The sequence below is a fragment of the Ictidomys tridecemlineatus genome, chromosome 1, assembly GCF_052094955.1.
Source record: "Ictidomys tridecemlineatus isolate mIctTri1 chromosome 1, mIctTri1.hap1, whole genome shotgun sequence".
NCBI lineage: Eukaryota > Metazoa > Chordata > Mammalia > Rodentia > Sciuridae > Ictidomys > Ictidomys tridecemlineatus.
In genome coordinates this window covers 31,370,074-31,384,768 of record NC_135477.1, presented here as the reverse complement: position 1 = coordinate 31,384,768, position 14,695 = coordinate 31,370,074, and the positions used below count along the sequence as shown (strand labels likewise).

Here is a 14,695-nt window from a genome sequence, read left to right as displayed (position 1 = left end):
TGATATTTTAAATTGGACAAACCATTTGGATAACTCTTTAGGAGTATTCATTAAAATGAAACACAATGTGTATCCAGAAATTATATTTGTATGTATGTATTGAGCTGAAAGCATTTACTAATATACCAAGAGTTACTTACAGTAAAGTCCCTAACAGCACTGTTCATAACAGACCTCAAATGGGGAAATTAAGATATTGGATTAGAAGAAGGCTGCATTACCAGTGGCTCTGTGGCTCAAGATTCAAGCAGCAGGTTACTGCTTCTTAGCAAGGTGGGTGAAACAGGAAATTCACTAAAACTCAATGTGGGATAGAGACTCTTGGATACCCAAAAATTTGGGTACATTGAACAGGGACAAGAAAAAATACCTTGGAGCCAAGATGATTGAAGCAGCAGTAGCAGTGCTGGCTCTAACACAGGAGAAGGATAACACAAACGAGGGAGAAGTACAATGAAAATTTGTAAACTGAAAAGGCAGCCTGAATTTAGCTGACACAGATGTTCACAGAGAATAGTGTTAGGAAATTGCTGTGTTTCTCAATGTGCAGGCTGAGAGCTGAGGCAGGGAGCCATCTAGAGGAGGTCACGTTACTGCTTGCTGCTCTGGGAGCCCAGGAGATCATAGTAAATACTGTAATACTGTCCAGACAGGTGCCTACCCTGTGGCTAGGTTGTGCCTAGCAGAACTTGAATGAAACAGCCACAGAGAAGATTGTACCCCAGGGGGAGACAAGTCAGAGAGAGAGAGAAGAGTGCAATTCTCTCTTCCTTTGAGTCTCTTGGCGCATAGGAACATTTGAAGGAGGTGGAAAAAGTGAACAGGTGGGCATGACTATACTCGGGGACTGAGGCTGAGAGTGGCCACATTCATGGGTGGTGGAGGGTTGTCTCCCCCATTCTATAAGAAGTATATATATATATATATATATATATATATATATATAGAGAGAGAGAGAGAGAGAGAGAGAGAGAGAGAGAGAGAGAGAGAATATGCAGGAGGCTCCTAAGATCCAGACTCCCAGAAGAATTCTGCCTCCTCCTGGCCTGAGGATGTATTGATCTAATCTCCAGAATAGAACTGGACAAATTTCTAAAGACCTGGTTACAGCCAAGCCACTGGGGACAGAAATTCCCATTTAGAACTCCTGCAGCAGCCCCACCCACATTGATCTAGTCTGTCTAAACAAAGATCCAATTGACAGTACTTCCAATTTCATCCTACCTGGTACATTCTTAATGAAAAATGAAACAATTATCTCCACTGGAGATGGTTAAAACTATAGAAAAGGATGGATAATTCATTTTTTATTGCCAGACTGCACTTTTTCCCGTTTTTTTGTTTTGTTTTGTTTTGTTTTTTTCTCTATCGCCCTTAAAGAAAGCAAAGGTGAGGTTATTAAACTCTTTCTCCTTTTGTGTTGCTAACAAAACTACATTCTGGAGAGGACTGGAACCAAAATTCATTGAAATGGTCCTCAGTTTCTCTGCTTACTCATGCAAGGTAGGATACAGTGGGAAGTACTGTGTATTGGGCTTTTGTCCAGATAGACAAGATTGATGCACTCCCAGGGCAGGGATGATGCAGAGTTATAAATGGAATGCTTCTGTGGCTGGAGTCTAGTTCTTATCAAAGCACAGAAATTTTATAAGGTGGTATATACTTTGGAGAGATTAGATCAACACATCCGAAGGGTTAGGCATATGCTGATCTCTGCTGGGCATCTGACTTTCAGGGGTCTCCTGAGAATTCTACTCACAGGACAGGGTAACCAACAGCATAGGTGGATGGGGCATGGCAGGTCTCACACACTCTTCCACCTACAGATATGGCCTTCTAAGGCACAGTCCCCAAATGCAATCATGCCTTTCTGTTCAGTTGAACCATCATCTTCAGCTGGTCAAAGGAGCCCGCAGACAAGGGAAAGTGAGTTGCACTCATCTCCATATCTCTGACTTGATCCCCCTGGGTACAATTTTCTCTGTGCCTGTTTCAGTTGTGTTCTGTCAGAAGTACCCAGGCCACATGGTAGGTGTAGATTAGGATAGTGTGGCAGTATTTGCTATGATCTCCCAGTTTCCTGTAACAGCAAGCTCCAGTATGATCTGTTTGTAATGGCTCCCTACCACAGTTTTCTGCTTAAATTTTAAGAAACATGAACACTTTTCAAGCACCAGTTCCCTATGCCACCTCTGATTTAGCAAAATTCGGACTTCTTTTCTGTTTATCAATATTCCTGTGCCAAATTTGTTTGTGTTTTTCTTTCTGTTTGTATAGATTCTCCCCTCTATGGTGACCCAATAACTGCTACTGCCATTAATTTGGCTCCAATGCACCCTTTTTTATCCTCTGTTCAAAACACCAGAATTTCAGAGTCTCTGGCCATCCAATATTAAATTTCAATGAATTAGTTCTGTCACTCATCTTGGCGAGAAGTACTATTCCCCCTGCTTCCTATTTCTTTCTTTAAATTTGTCTTGAATTGCCACATCATATCTGTTAATATTTATGAGGCACAGTATGATAATTCAATTCATACAAAATGTGTAATTATCATTACAATAATTCTCATTTTCACTTCCTCAAACATTTATCACTTTCACATGTTGGAAACCTTCAGACTCTTCATTTGTAGTTATATTGAAATTATTATTTAATGAAAATGTTTACATAAAAGCAAACAGCTCTAGCCAATAGAGATTGATGCATCTGTATCTCTGAGGGAATTCTTTAGTCTCCACAACTGTGTGAGACAATTCCTGTAATAAACTCCTTGTCATCTATTTTTCATCTATAGATATCTATCATTTAATTCTCTTTTTCTCTGAAGACCCTTAATACAGGAAAATCAATTTCCTGATATTTTCTTATTAATTGGTTGAAAGTTGGTGAGCTTAGATTTCTAGATTTTAAATAGTTTTTCATAGAATCCTCAAGACATTCTGGTGCTGGGCTGCATGCCTATAATCCCAACAACTTCCAGTGCCCCCCCAAAAAAAAATTTTCTCAGGGCCTATGTCTACGAAATTCTAGTGCACTGTGATGCTTTTAAAAAATTGCATTCCTTCCTGCATCTTGATCCTTGGTATTAAGTCTGGTTTCTTCCCTTTGAAATCTGAAAATATATTCCCTCTCCATTAAATATTAATAAATATTAACTGTATATCAAATTCCTGACAATAAAGACATAAAATTAAAACATGTTGATCCTAATAAAATTAAAATCAACTGATTAGAAACCTTTCTTTTGAAAACACATGACCCTGGGGTTCACCTCCTTGTTCTGATGTCTGATCTCAAACAATATACTTAACAAAGCCTTGTCTGAATTATCTTGGTAGTAAAGCAATATAATAATCATCTCATAGGCTTAATAATAACTTCACATCCCACACCATCTTGATCTTAATCCTTGAAACCTTTGAAACCATGAATTTGTTACTTTACATGAAAAAAGGGACACTGTAGGTGTGATTATGTCAAGGGTCATAACTTGGATAGATTCTCCTGTGTCATGCAGGTATATTCAATGTAATCATCAAGGTTTTGTTTGTTTGCAGGGGCATTGTTACCAGAGATTGAACTCAAGCATGCTTAACCACCAAGTTACTCCCCAGAACTCTTGATCTATTATTTTAAGACAGGATCTCTCTAAGATGTTTAGGGCCTCCATTGCTGAGGCTGTCAACTTATGATCATTCCACCTCAGACTCCTGAGGCAATGGGATCACCAGAGTGGACCAACACATCCAGGTTCAATAAGGTTTGTATAAAAGGAAAAGGAGAGGATATAAGGGGAGAGCAGATGTGATGTGACTAATGTTCAATTGATGTGACAAAGGACACAGAAGCCAAGGGATGCTGGCAGCCTCTACAAGATGAAAAAATTAGGCAAATTTATATCCCCTGGAGCCTTCAAAAGAGACCATCCTGGCTGACAGAATCATCTTATCCCAGAGGAGATGACATTGGATCTTTGAACCTGAGAACTATAACATAGTTAATGCATGTTAATCAGTCACTGTATTGTGGTAATTTATTAAGGCAGTAATGGTACCTAATACAAATATTATTTATCTCAAAGGTTTATTAGAAAGAGTAAGTAAAAAAAATAAAAGAGCAAAGGAAAAAAGCAGGGTAGGGAAAGCAGAAGTTGAACTATGGGGGAAGGTTGTGGTGAAGGGAAGATTATAAATTTTCATGTAAGATAGTAAGAGTAGTATCTGAAAAATTGTCATTCTGTTAGGATATAAGGCTGCCTAATGTACCACCTTTCTGTCAACACCTGATTAATATATATATATAATATATATATATATATATTATATATATATATGTGCATATATATATTTTTTAAAATTTTTTATTGTTGATGGAGTTTTATTTTTTATTTATATGAGGTGCTGAGAATTGAACCCAGTGCCTCACACATGGCTAGGCAAGCACTGTATAACTGAGCAACAACTTCTTTACCAATTAAGAGTGTTAAAAATGGATACAATGTAGTTTTCATTTGCAATTTTATTTTTAATCTACCTCCATATATTTTTTGGTTGACAAGTAGTGATCATATGCACTGTGGGGGTATATTGTGAAACTATGATACATGTGTACATAGTCCAGTGATTAAATCAGGATAATTAACATGGTAATTGTCTTACATACTTGTCCTTTATTTGTGGGCACGGTATTTAATATCTCTCTTTCAGGAATTTTGAAGTATGCAGCATTATTGGGAACACAGTCAACATGTTCTGCACTAGATCATTAGAACTCATTCCTCCTGTCTGCCTAAATCTTTGTACCTTTAACTACCTTCTTCTCTTTACGCATCCACTTACATTTCACCCTTTCCTAAGTTCTGGTAACCATTACTTATCACTATTATAAGAGATTGATTTTTTTTTGTATTACAGATAAAAGTGAAACCATGTGATTTTAATTTGCTATGCCTGACTTATTTCACTTTACATAATTTCCCAAGGTTTTCTTTGATTTAATAGTGATATATCATAATAATGAAGCACAAAAATGTTAAAATACAGAGTGGTTAATGTGTTATAAGTGAATAGGAAGCATGCATTTTTGACAGCTGAGGAAACTCTCTCCAATGGAGTTGGACGTTCACTGGATTCAAAGAAATAGGGTGGAGAGAAGCAGGTCAGAGAAGGCATGCCTAATAGAGACAGAGGCGGAGCATGCCCCAAAGAGGAGATTCCAGATGACAGCACATCAGCAGGGAGACAGGCTGCTCTTCATCAAACAGGAATGAAGCAGAGCTTGTATGTGGGTGGCACAGAGATCAATCCATTGACAATTGGGGTGGTATCAAGATCTTTTGGGTCAACCACAGACTTCAGATGAAAATTCTGTAAAATGGTGGTAAGGAATAAGAACAGTTCCATGCGGGCCAGACCTTCTCCTGCACAAATCCGTTTTCCTGAAAATATCCAAGAGAGAGAGTAAATACTCCTGGAACAGTATATTTTTGACTAGCAAAAGAAAAATTCAAAGTCATTTTAGATGATGTTTGAGTGGATGGACAGATGGATCAATGGATGGATCAATGCAAAAAGAGTAAATATAGGGCGGGGGTTGTAGTTCAATGGTAGAACATTTGCCTAGCACATATGAGGCACTGTTTGATTCTCAGCACCACATAAAAATATTAATAAAATGAAGGTATTGTGTCTACTTACAAAAAATATTTTAAAAGACTAAATATAAAGGATGACTGATTAAATAGGAGGAACACACCTGTTGTTCACCTAATAATTTATCAACACTCTTCATTCTCTTAATATTAGTGAGCATCAGCTCTATACCAAGAACTTTATTGACCATGTCCATATTAAAATTGTTCTTTTGACATTTCGTGTTTCCATAAAATCTATTCCCAGAAACACATGCTGATTACTTCTGTTCCCTGTTCCAAGTATGATGTTCCACAATCATCTTCCATTCATCAGATCTGAAGAACCTCATCAGTCTTAAACATGCAATGCAGTTTCAAGCTTTATCTCATGCTGCTGTTCCTTTGACTAGGATGCACTTCATACAGCTCTCAGATCCCAGATCAAATGCCATTTTTCTTTTGCACTCTTTGTGATTCCTCCAGGCTATAGATTTTCATACTCTTTGGCTTTACTCAGCAAGGAAGCATAGATTATTTGAATTATTACTATTTTTCTAGCCTCCTGAAATAAGAGTTCCATTAAGGGTAGGGCTCAGTTCTTGCTAGACCTACTAGCAAGCCTGAAGAGCCAAAGAATAAATTTAGGTAATGATATGCCAGAGACTCAGCATGCTCTTCATGTGTGAAGGACCCTGTATTCCAAGGAGGAACTAATTGTAGGGAGATCAAGATGCTCTGGTGTTCTTAAAGGATAATCTACCCTACTCCCAAGGTTTGCTGATCATAATTTACCAGTCACAAAACTCTGGCATCCTCCATGAAGAGCAAATATCCTGGTACTATGGTTCATTGTTTCCCTTAAAATGCCTGCCTCTCTTCAGTCCTTTTCCTTTGCCTCTTCTGAGGCAGTTCTAATGTCCTTTCTTCCATTTGAATGTCACTCAATCCATTTTATGCCTTACTGTGTGGTATGAGAGAACAGGCAGGAGGCATTTTCTTCCTCTACCACCATGTCCAGCTGAACCTTTCTTCTCTCTCCCACAGGGACTAGTCATATTGGATTACAACAACCTATTTATTCATCTGCTTAGCTAACTGGGTGTGGGATGGTTTAGATGGCCCATTCTGTGCTGTGGATACTTACCATCTGCAGAGCTCAGCAGAGGAATGAGAGGCACCACATGGAAGATACTTTGCAAGGTTGTGGAGTTAGATACTTTTTGCAGGGCAGATGAGGACAGTGGAGATGAATTTAATCATCTAAGAAGGGTTCTGGGAGTGCAGTGTTGTATTTTGAGGCATGAACCAATCCACTCTCACTTAGCTTTATTACTTTGGAAGATCTAGGTCAATTTTCCCCAAAACCCCAGTAATCAGACCCAGTAATGATGCTATAGCCGGGTATTGCACAGTATGTGGGCACTGGGAGTTTTGTTCCTGATCATGTGCAAAGAACATTTCTACCAGCCCACAAATAAGCAGTTTAACTCATCCAATTAAGATTTTTTATCCCCTGAAGCAGCAATGGAAATACATTTCTATTACCTGTTGAGAAAGGCATGAAGTAGTCACTCTTCTTGAATTTGCCACTCTCATCCAGGAAATGGCCAGGGTCAAACTTCTTTGGGTTGAGGAATTCTTTGCTGTCATGCAGCACAGATGTCAATGATGTTATTATGGTTGTGCCCTACAATGAACAGACACATATAAACCAAGTTGTAGAGTCATGGAGCTGGTGGAAATGTTGGAATTTACTGAGTCCAAATGGTATGAGAAGAGACCCTTGTTCAAAGAAGAGCATTGATATTTCCAGGTAGACAATGAAGTAATAAAATGCATGAGTTTAAGGCCAGTGTCTATGTCCTTGCTAAAGTGCCCCCAGTGGCATTTGAAGTAGTGAGTACTTGAGCACCAAACCTTCTGTTCTACTTATCATCAAGCTTTGACACTGGTCTTTGCCCCTACTCAGTAGTGTATTTTGTCACTTCACTTCTCCCACATCTTGTATAGAATTCTGCTTTAAAATGGGTCTCTTTTGGCTCTTGAAATGCCCTGGATATTGTTAATAAGACAATTCTGAGATAATAAAAAATACAACAAGAGCCAACTAAATGTTTAAAATGGTCACACAATTTGATTCTCCTTATAATTGTGGGGGTTTCACCACAATTATTGTGGGGATTTTCACCACCCCCAATGCAAAAGCAATGCTAAATTTAAAGTAAGCATCATTTTCAACAATTTTGTGAAGATCATAAATTAAGGATAAAGTTTTTTAAGTATTCCATTTTTGTTTTAATGAGTATGTGAAGATGTTTATTTTCCCCCATTTTTGGTACATTAAAATTACACATATAGTGGTATCTCTGTTTTGCATTTAGACTTGCACATGATTTAACAGTATAATTTGGTCAGTATTATTCCCTAGTACTTCTCCTTTTCCTCGCCTCTAAACTCTCCTTTGGTTTCTGTTGTCTTCTCCACTGACTTTCATCAATTATAATGAGATCTCCTATAGATTTTTTTTTCCTTTTTGTTTTTTATAACATCTACAGATAGCAGGAGACAATGTCCCTTGACTTTCTGAGTTTCTTATTTTGCTTAACATAATACTGTCAGCTTCTGTGTTTTCCTGAAAATGACATAATTACATTTTTTATGGATAAATAAAACTCCACTGTGTATATATACCACATTTTCTTTATTCATTCATCTGTTGATGGATATTTAAGCTGGAGCTTATATTGACTATTGTGAATTATACATGGCTATGCATGTATCACTTTAGTATGCTGACTTTAATTCTTTAGAAAAAAATGCCAAGGAGGGGTGTACTGGGTCATGTGGTGGTTCCTGAATATACAAATATTTCCTGAGGATATAAAGACAGATATGTTTTCAAAAAGTTGTATTAGAATAACTGGACACTTTTCATAGAGAAACAAATAAGCTGGACCTGGTGGCATGTGCTTATAGCCCCATCCGGTATGGAGCCTAAGGCATTATGATTGTTTGAACCCAGAGGTTTGAAGTGAGCCTGGGAAACAGAGAATTATTGTCTCAAGAAAATGAAAAGAAGTCAAAGGAATGAATTTCATGACCATTATTTTATACCACCAATAATTAACCTGAAATAAATCACCAACTTAATTGCAGGAGCTAAAATGATTAATTCTAGAAAAAAAAATTAAGGGCATATTGTGCAATCTTGTGCTAGCAAATATTTTTTTTACATAGGAAATAAAGCATAAATTGTAAAAGAAAAAATTGATTATATCAGTTTAGCATAAAGATAAAAATTATGCAATAATCTCAGTCTTAGGTATTTACTTAATGGGAAAGAAAAATATAGTCCACGTCAAACTTTTTACACAGATGTTCATATTACTTATATTTAAAAACCAAAACTAGAAACAACCAAAATCATCCATCTTCTTAAGAATGAGTAGAAAATCATTCATGGTATTCATTGTAGTGGAATAGTACTCAGTACTAAAGGGAATGAACTACTAATACATATAAATCAAAATGAATCTTAAACATGTCCTGCTACATTTAAAAAATAACAGAGGGAGGGGAGGGGGGATAGTAGGGGATAGGAAAGGTAGCAGAATACAACAATTACTAATTGGGCATTATGTAAAATTGTGGATGTGTAACCGACGTGATTCTGCAATCTGCATTTGGGGTAAAATTGGGAGTTCATAACCCACTTCAATCTAATGTATGAAATATGATATGTCAAGAGCTTTGTAATGTTGTGAACAACCAATAAAAAAATTAAAAATAAAAAAAAAATAACAGAGATGCATGAAAATATATGGGACACCAGTAGTGTGTAGAGGGTACCAGGGGAAGGGGGGGGAGGGCACAGGAAGGTACTGGGGAATGAAAATGTTGTTATTGTTATGTGCATGAATTGTAATTGTTATGAATCAGCCACAATGAAACATTCTGTTACTTATAATTATTATAGGGCTGGGGATGTGGCTCAAGCAGTAGCACGCTCGCCTGGCATGCATGCGGCCCAGGTTCGATCCTCAGCACCACATACAAACAAAGATGCATACAAACAAAGATGTTGTGTCCGCCAAAAACTAAAAACAAAATAAATATTAAAAAAAATTCTCTCTCTCTCTTTCTCTCTCTCTCTCTCTTTTAAAAAAATAAATAATTATTATACACCAATAAATATTCTAAAAAATAAACTTGGTTCTATATAAGAAGATTATTGGAGAAAGAATATTTGAAGGTAAAACTGCCAGAGATAAAAGATTTGGTTCTGTATTGTTCTATGTCATATTCTATCATATGACTTTCATGATAAATCAAGACCATAGGTACAGAAAGTAGATCTGTGGTCACCAGGGACTAGAAGTAAGGAAGTATGCTTGGTTGTGATAGGAGAATGAAGGAACTTTATGTGGTGATGGACATATAATATACAAATTATATACATGGGCACAATATTTCATATTGTGGGCACAAGCAATCCTCCTTCCTCAGCCTCCTGAGTGGATGAGCCTACAGTTATACATCATCATGCTCAGCAATATAAAAATCTTATACCTTAACTGTTGTGTGGTTACATCATTACATATATTTGTCACAACTCATTGAATTGTACGCATAAGAGAGTCAGTTGTAGAGTGGGGATGTATCACAATGGTAGAATGCTTGCTTTGCATGCACAAGACCCTGGGTTTAATGACCAGTGTTAAAAAAAAGAGGGAATTTACAATACATTGCTTAAAACGTCATTAAAAATAGAATAGACTGAAGAATATTCCATTGTGTATATATACCACATTTTCTTTATCCACTCTGCTGAAGAGTACTCAAAATAAAATTACTGTCATTTATAACTATGAATTAAAAAATAGAGCAAAGCATTGTATCAAAATGAATTTATGGTGAAAAGTAATTATCCCTCTCACTTTACCACAGAACCTAATTTGGACTTTTCAGAAACAACTGTGCCACCAATTAGTAATATGTTCCTTCATAATTATTCTATGCATGTAAGACAAATCTGTATGAAACAGGTCTATGCAACTTCTTAGTTTGCGTTTTTTTCACTCAAATTGCAGATATTTCACAACATTTTCATTTTGTATTTAATAAAAAAATTAGGGATATTGACATATAAACCACAGGATACATTCTAAATAATATGAATGTACTATTACACTGCTGATAGGCTTTGGGAAATTTGCAAAATTTCTTTGTGACAAGCAACTATGTAGTGAGAACATATTGGACTTTCCTGTTTGCATATGGAGTGTGTGTGTATACACACACACACACACACACACACACACACACATATATATATATATAATTTAGAATTTCCACATCACAATATATGCATTTTATATTTTCTTTTCATTTTTTGAAAAATATTTTTATTTTTTTAGTTATAGTTGGCTACAATACCTTTATTTTATTTATTTATTTTTATGTGGTGCTGAGGATCGAACCCAGATCCTCTCATGTTCTAGGTTAGTGTTCTAATGCTGAGCCACAAAACCAGCCTCTCTTTTCATATTTTAATAGGTACCAGAGATAGAAATGAAGGGTTCTTAACAACTGAACCACATCCCAGCCTTAGCTCTTTTCATTTTTTATTATTTGAGACAGAATCTTGCTAAGTTGCTAGAGCATCACTAAGCTGTTGAGGCTGACTTTGAATTTGCAATCCTCCTGCCTCAGCCTCCTGAACTGCTGTGATTACAGGTGTAAGCCACTGTGCCTGATTCACATTTTTATTTTAATACATACTGCCATATTGTTCTTAAAAATGGATGTACCAGTTAAGAATCCTGCCAACAGCACATGAAAGTGATAATTTATACAAAACTTCATCAACACAATGTTTTTTTCAGCCTTTAACTGCATCAGTGATGTGGGAAAAAACAATATCTCCTAGTATTAGCATTTATTTTGCAGATATTACCTGGTTGAATTCTTACAGCAAATAATGTATCATAATGAAGCAAATAATGTATCTTCAACAGGGTGCCAAAGAGAAAGCCAAGACTCAAAGGGATCTGACATCTACCCAAGATGACAGCTAAGACTTGCAGAGCTAGAGTTCATACTGAAGTCCTCAGTACGCTTGGGTAAGATGAATTATTAGATTAAGGTAACTTGCATTTCTAAGTAGCTGTCTCACTTTTCTTTTCTTTTCTTTTTTTTTTCTTTTTCTTTTTGGATGCAGTTGACAGAAGGCAGTACCCAATTCATTTAGAAGAGACAAAGTGGAAATACTCTTTCACACAAGTGACACTTCTTTAACACTTTTACTTATGTATTCAATTGTGATCTTGATTCTGCATTTTCCTGGCTGAGAAATAAGAACTCCCCAATACAAAAGAGGCATACTCTTAACGCAGTAATTATCATTGATCCTTATATATCTCAGAGGAAGTGTCATCATTCTCAAAATTGTTTCATAAACTGCTTCAAAATTATGTGTGCATGGGATGTGTATGGAGACAGCAGTTTTATTGTCTCCTACCTTTCTGATTCAGTTCTTAAGTATGAACATCTGCCTTAGAGGTGAAATTGCTCCTATTAACATTTTAAAAAGACATTATGTTATATGCACTACAGATATTCATGATACTCCCAATGGGATAATGTAGGATAAGATCATACAATCAAATACATGAATATTTTTAGCAAAATAAATTATTATTTTTTAAAAAGTGGAATAAAAAGATTATAATTGATTAAGTGAAATTCAAATCAGTTTTGGCTCAGTGAGACAGCACTAAAATGTATATATTATATATATTTTATTTTTTGCTTGTTCTTAGGGCTTTTAGTGGGGAAGGATTTATTTTTAAAAATGTACTTATTATGGTGTGATATATACATGATGATCAAATAAGGGTAAGAAGAATTTTCATCACCTGATTTTTTTTGGGGGGGGTAACATTTGAACTTTTCTCCTCTGCTCATTTGTAAGATACATAATAAATTGTTGTAAGCCAAAGTTATCCTAATGTGCTTTAGAACACTAGGATTTATTGCCACTATCTAATTATATCTGTTGCCCCTCATCTACCTATGATGAAAGATAATGAATCCTACTTGGAAAAAGCCTAAGATATGTGTTGTTCAACACAATCAACTTTATACCACACATTTAAATTTAGATTAGTTAAATATTAAATTAAATTAAAATTTACATAAATTTGAAATAAATTTATGTAAGTAAAAATGAATTAAATTCATTTCCTTACTTGCACTAACAATGTTACAAGCACTGAACAGGTTTGTGTGGCTAGTAGCTACTGTATGAGGCAACAGAGATATGGAACATTTCTATCATTCAGAAAGTTCTAGGGAAAGGGCTCAGACCAGTAATTTTCAAGTCACAACCCATCCAAATCCAGTCTGTCATCTGTTCACATATAGCCTTTTATCTAGTAATTTTTAAATTGAAAAATATATATCTTTTCTCATATGGAAATTATAAAAATTACTCTTCATCAATGCTTATAGCAGCATAATTTACAATAGCTAAACTGTGGAGCCTACCTAGATGCCCTTCAGTGGATAAATGGATAAAAAAAATGTGGCATACATATACAATGGAATTTTACTCAGCATTAAAAGAGAATAAAATCATGACTTTTGCAGGTAAATGGATGGCGGATGGCGTTGGAGAAGATAATGCTAATTGAAGTTAGCCAATCCCAAAAAAAACAAATGCAGAATGTTTTCTCTAATATAAGGAGGCTGACTCATAGTGGGGTAGGGAAGGGGAGCATGGGAGGATTAGATGAATTCTAGATAGGGAAGAGGGGTGGGAGGGAAAGGGAGGGGGCAGAGGATTAGCAAAGACAGTGGAATGTGATGTACATCAGTATCCAAAGTACATTTATGAAGACTCGAATTGGGTGTCAACATACTTTATATACAAACAGAGATATGAAAAATCATGGTATATATGTGTAATAAGAATTGTAATGAAAAAAAAAAAGTACATGTATAAAGACATGATTTGACGTGAACATACTCTATATACAAAGATATGAAAAAATTGTACTCTATATGTGTAGTAAGAATTGTAATGCATTCTGCTGTCATGTATTTAAAAAAATAAAATAAATAAAAGTAAAAAATAAGTAATAAATAAATAAATGAATGAATTTTGGAATATACTTTTTGCACTCATTTACATATCATCTATGAAGGTTTTTGTGTAACTATGGCAGAGACAAGAAGTGACAGGAGAGACCCTATTGCTTAAAAGACTAAAATATTTACTATCTGGCCCATTAGAGGAAAAATTTGCCAGATTATCATAGACAATTATGTTGAGTGACTCAATCCTGTGACTGCAGAATTCATTTTTATAATTCATAAGGGGTCATTAGAATAAGGTATGCAGTGAGCAAACTCCCTTCACTGGAATGTACCATGCAGAAAGGAAACGCTCTTTTCCTTGGTTTCTAGGCCCTCTTTACTCAAAAGAGGCCAGACATAACAAGATCTCCTGCTTGCATTGTTTGCTGAAAACAGAGTGAATTTTAAAAGTCGAACTCTTGTATGAAACCTGTCATCACCAGCTCAAGGCCTGTCACCTCTCAGGAAAGTCCTCCTTTCCCTCTTCTCCAGAAGATGAAAAGAATGTTTCTAACCATACTAAAATTATAATTCTTTCTCCACAACGAAAACACATATTTAGTTCAATCAGTTGTAAATTGCATTGGTAATGTGTTCCGGCTTTAAGTGAAATAGAGTAGCTTGGAACATACTGACCAAAAAGTCTAACTAAAAATAGAACCTGTATGGTGGACTCATTGGAAAGCTGCTGTGATAAAAATTGGTTCCAAGATTACACAGAAGGAGGAACCTCAGGGGTTGGCTTATAGCTGTGGTCAATTTTTAACTATGTTAGTCCACCACTCTGAGTCAGGTCGGGAGGTGTTATACCATTCTAACTACAAGGTAGAGGAGGAGAGAAATCTTTCTGGAACAAGATGAACATTATCTGAAACTGCAGCTTTTCTTATATAACTGTGCATAGGCAAATATTACTAGTAT

At 35.9% G+C, this 14,695-nt stretch overlaps 1 protein-coding gene across 4 annotated transcripts in view; it reads right to left on the bottom strand.

Annotated features, from left to right (window-relative positions):
- Positions 1–4,506: 4,506 nt before the first annotated feature.
- LOC101963736 (cytochrome P450 2C18) overlaps positions 4,507–14,695 on the bottom strand; it is a 43,808-nt gene continuing 33,619 nt past the window's right edge. For all 4 annotated transcript variants that reach the window (XM_078037393.1, XM_078037439.1, XM_078037344.1 and 1 more), the window contains 2 exons: positions 7,181–7,322; positions 4,507–5,440 (listed from right to left, as the gene is read on the bottom strand). In XM_078037393.1, coding sequence (XP_077893519.1) covers positions 5,259–5,440; positions 7,181–7,322 — 324 coding nt within the window. In that variant the 3' untranslated portion in view covers positions 4,507–5,258. The remainder of the gene's footprint in view (positions 5,441–7,180; positions 7,323–14,695) is intronic.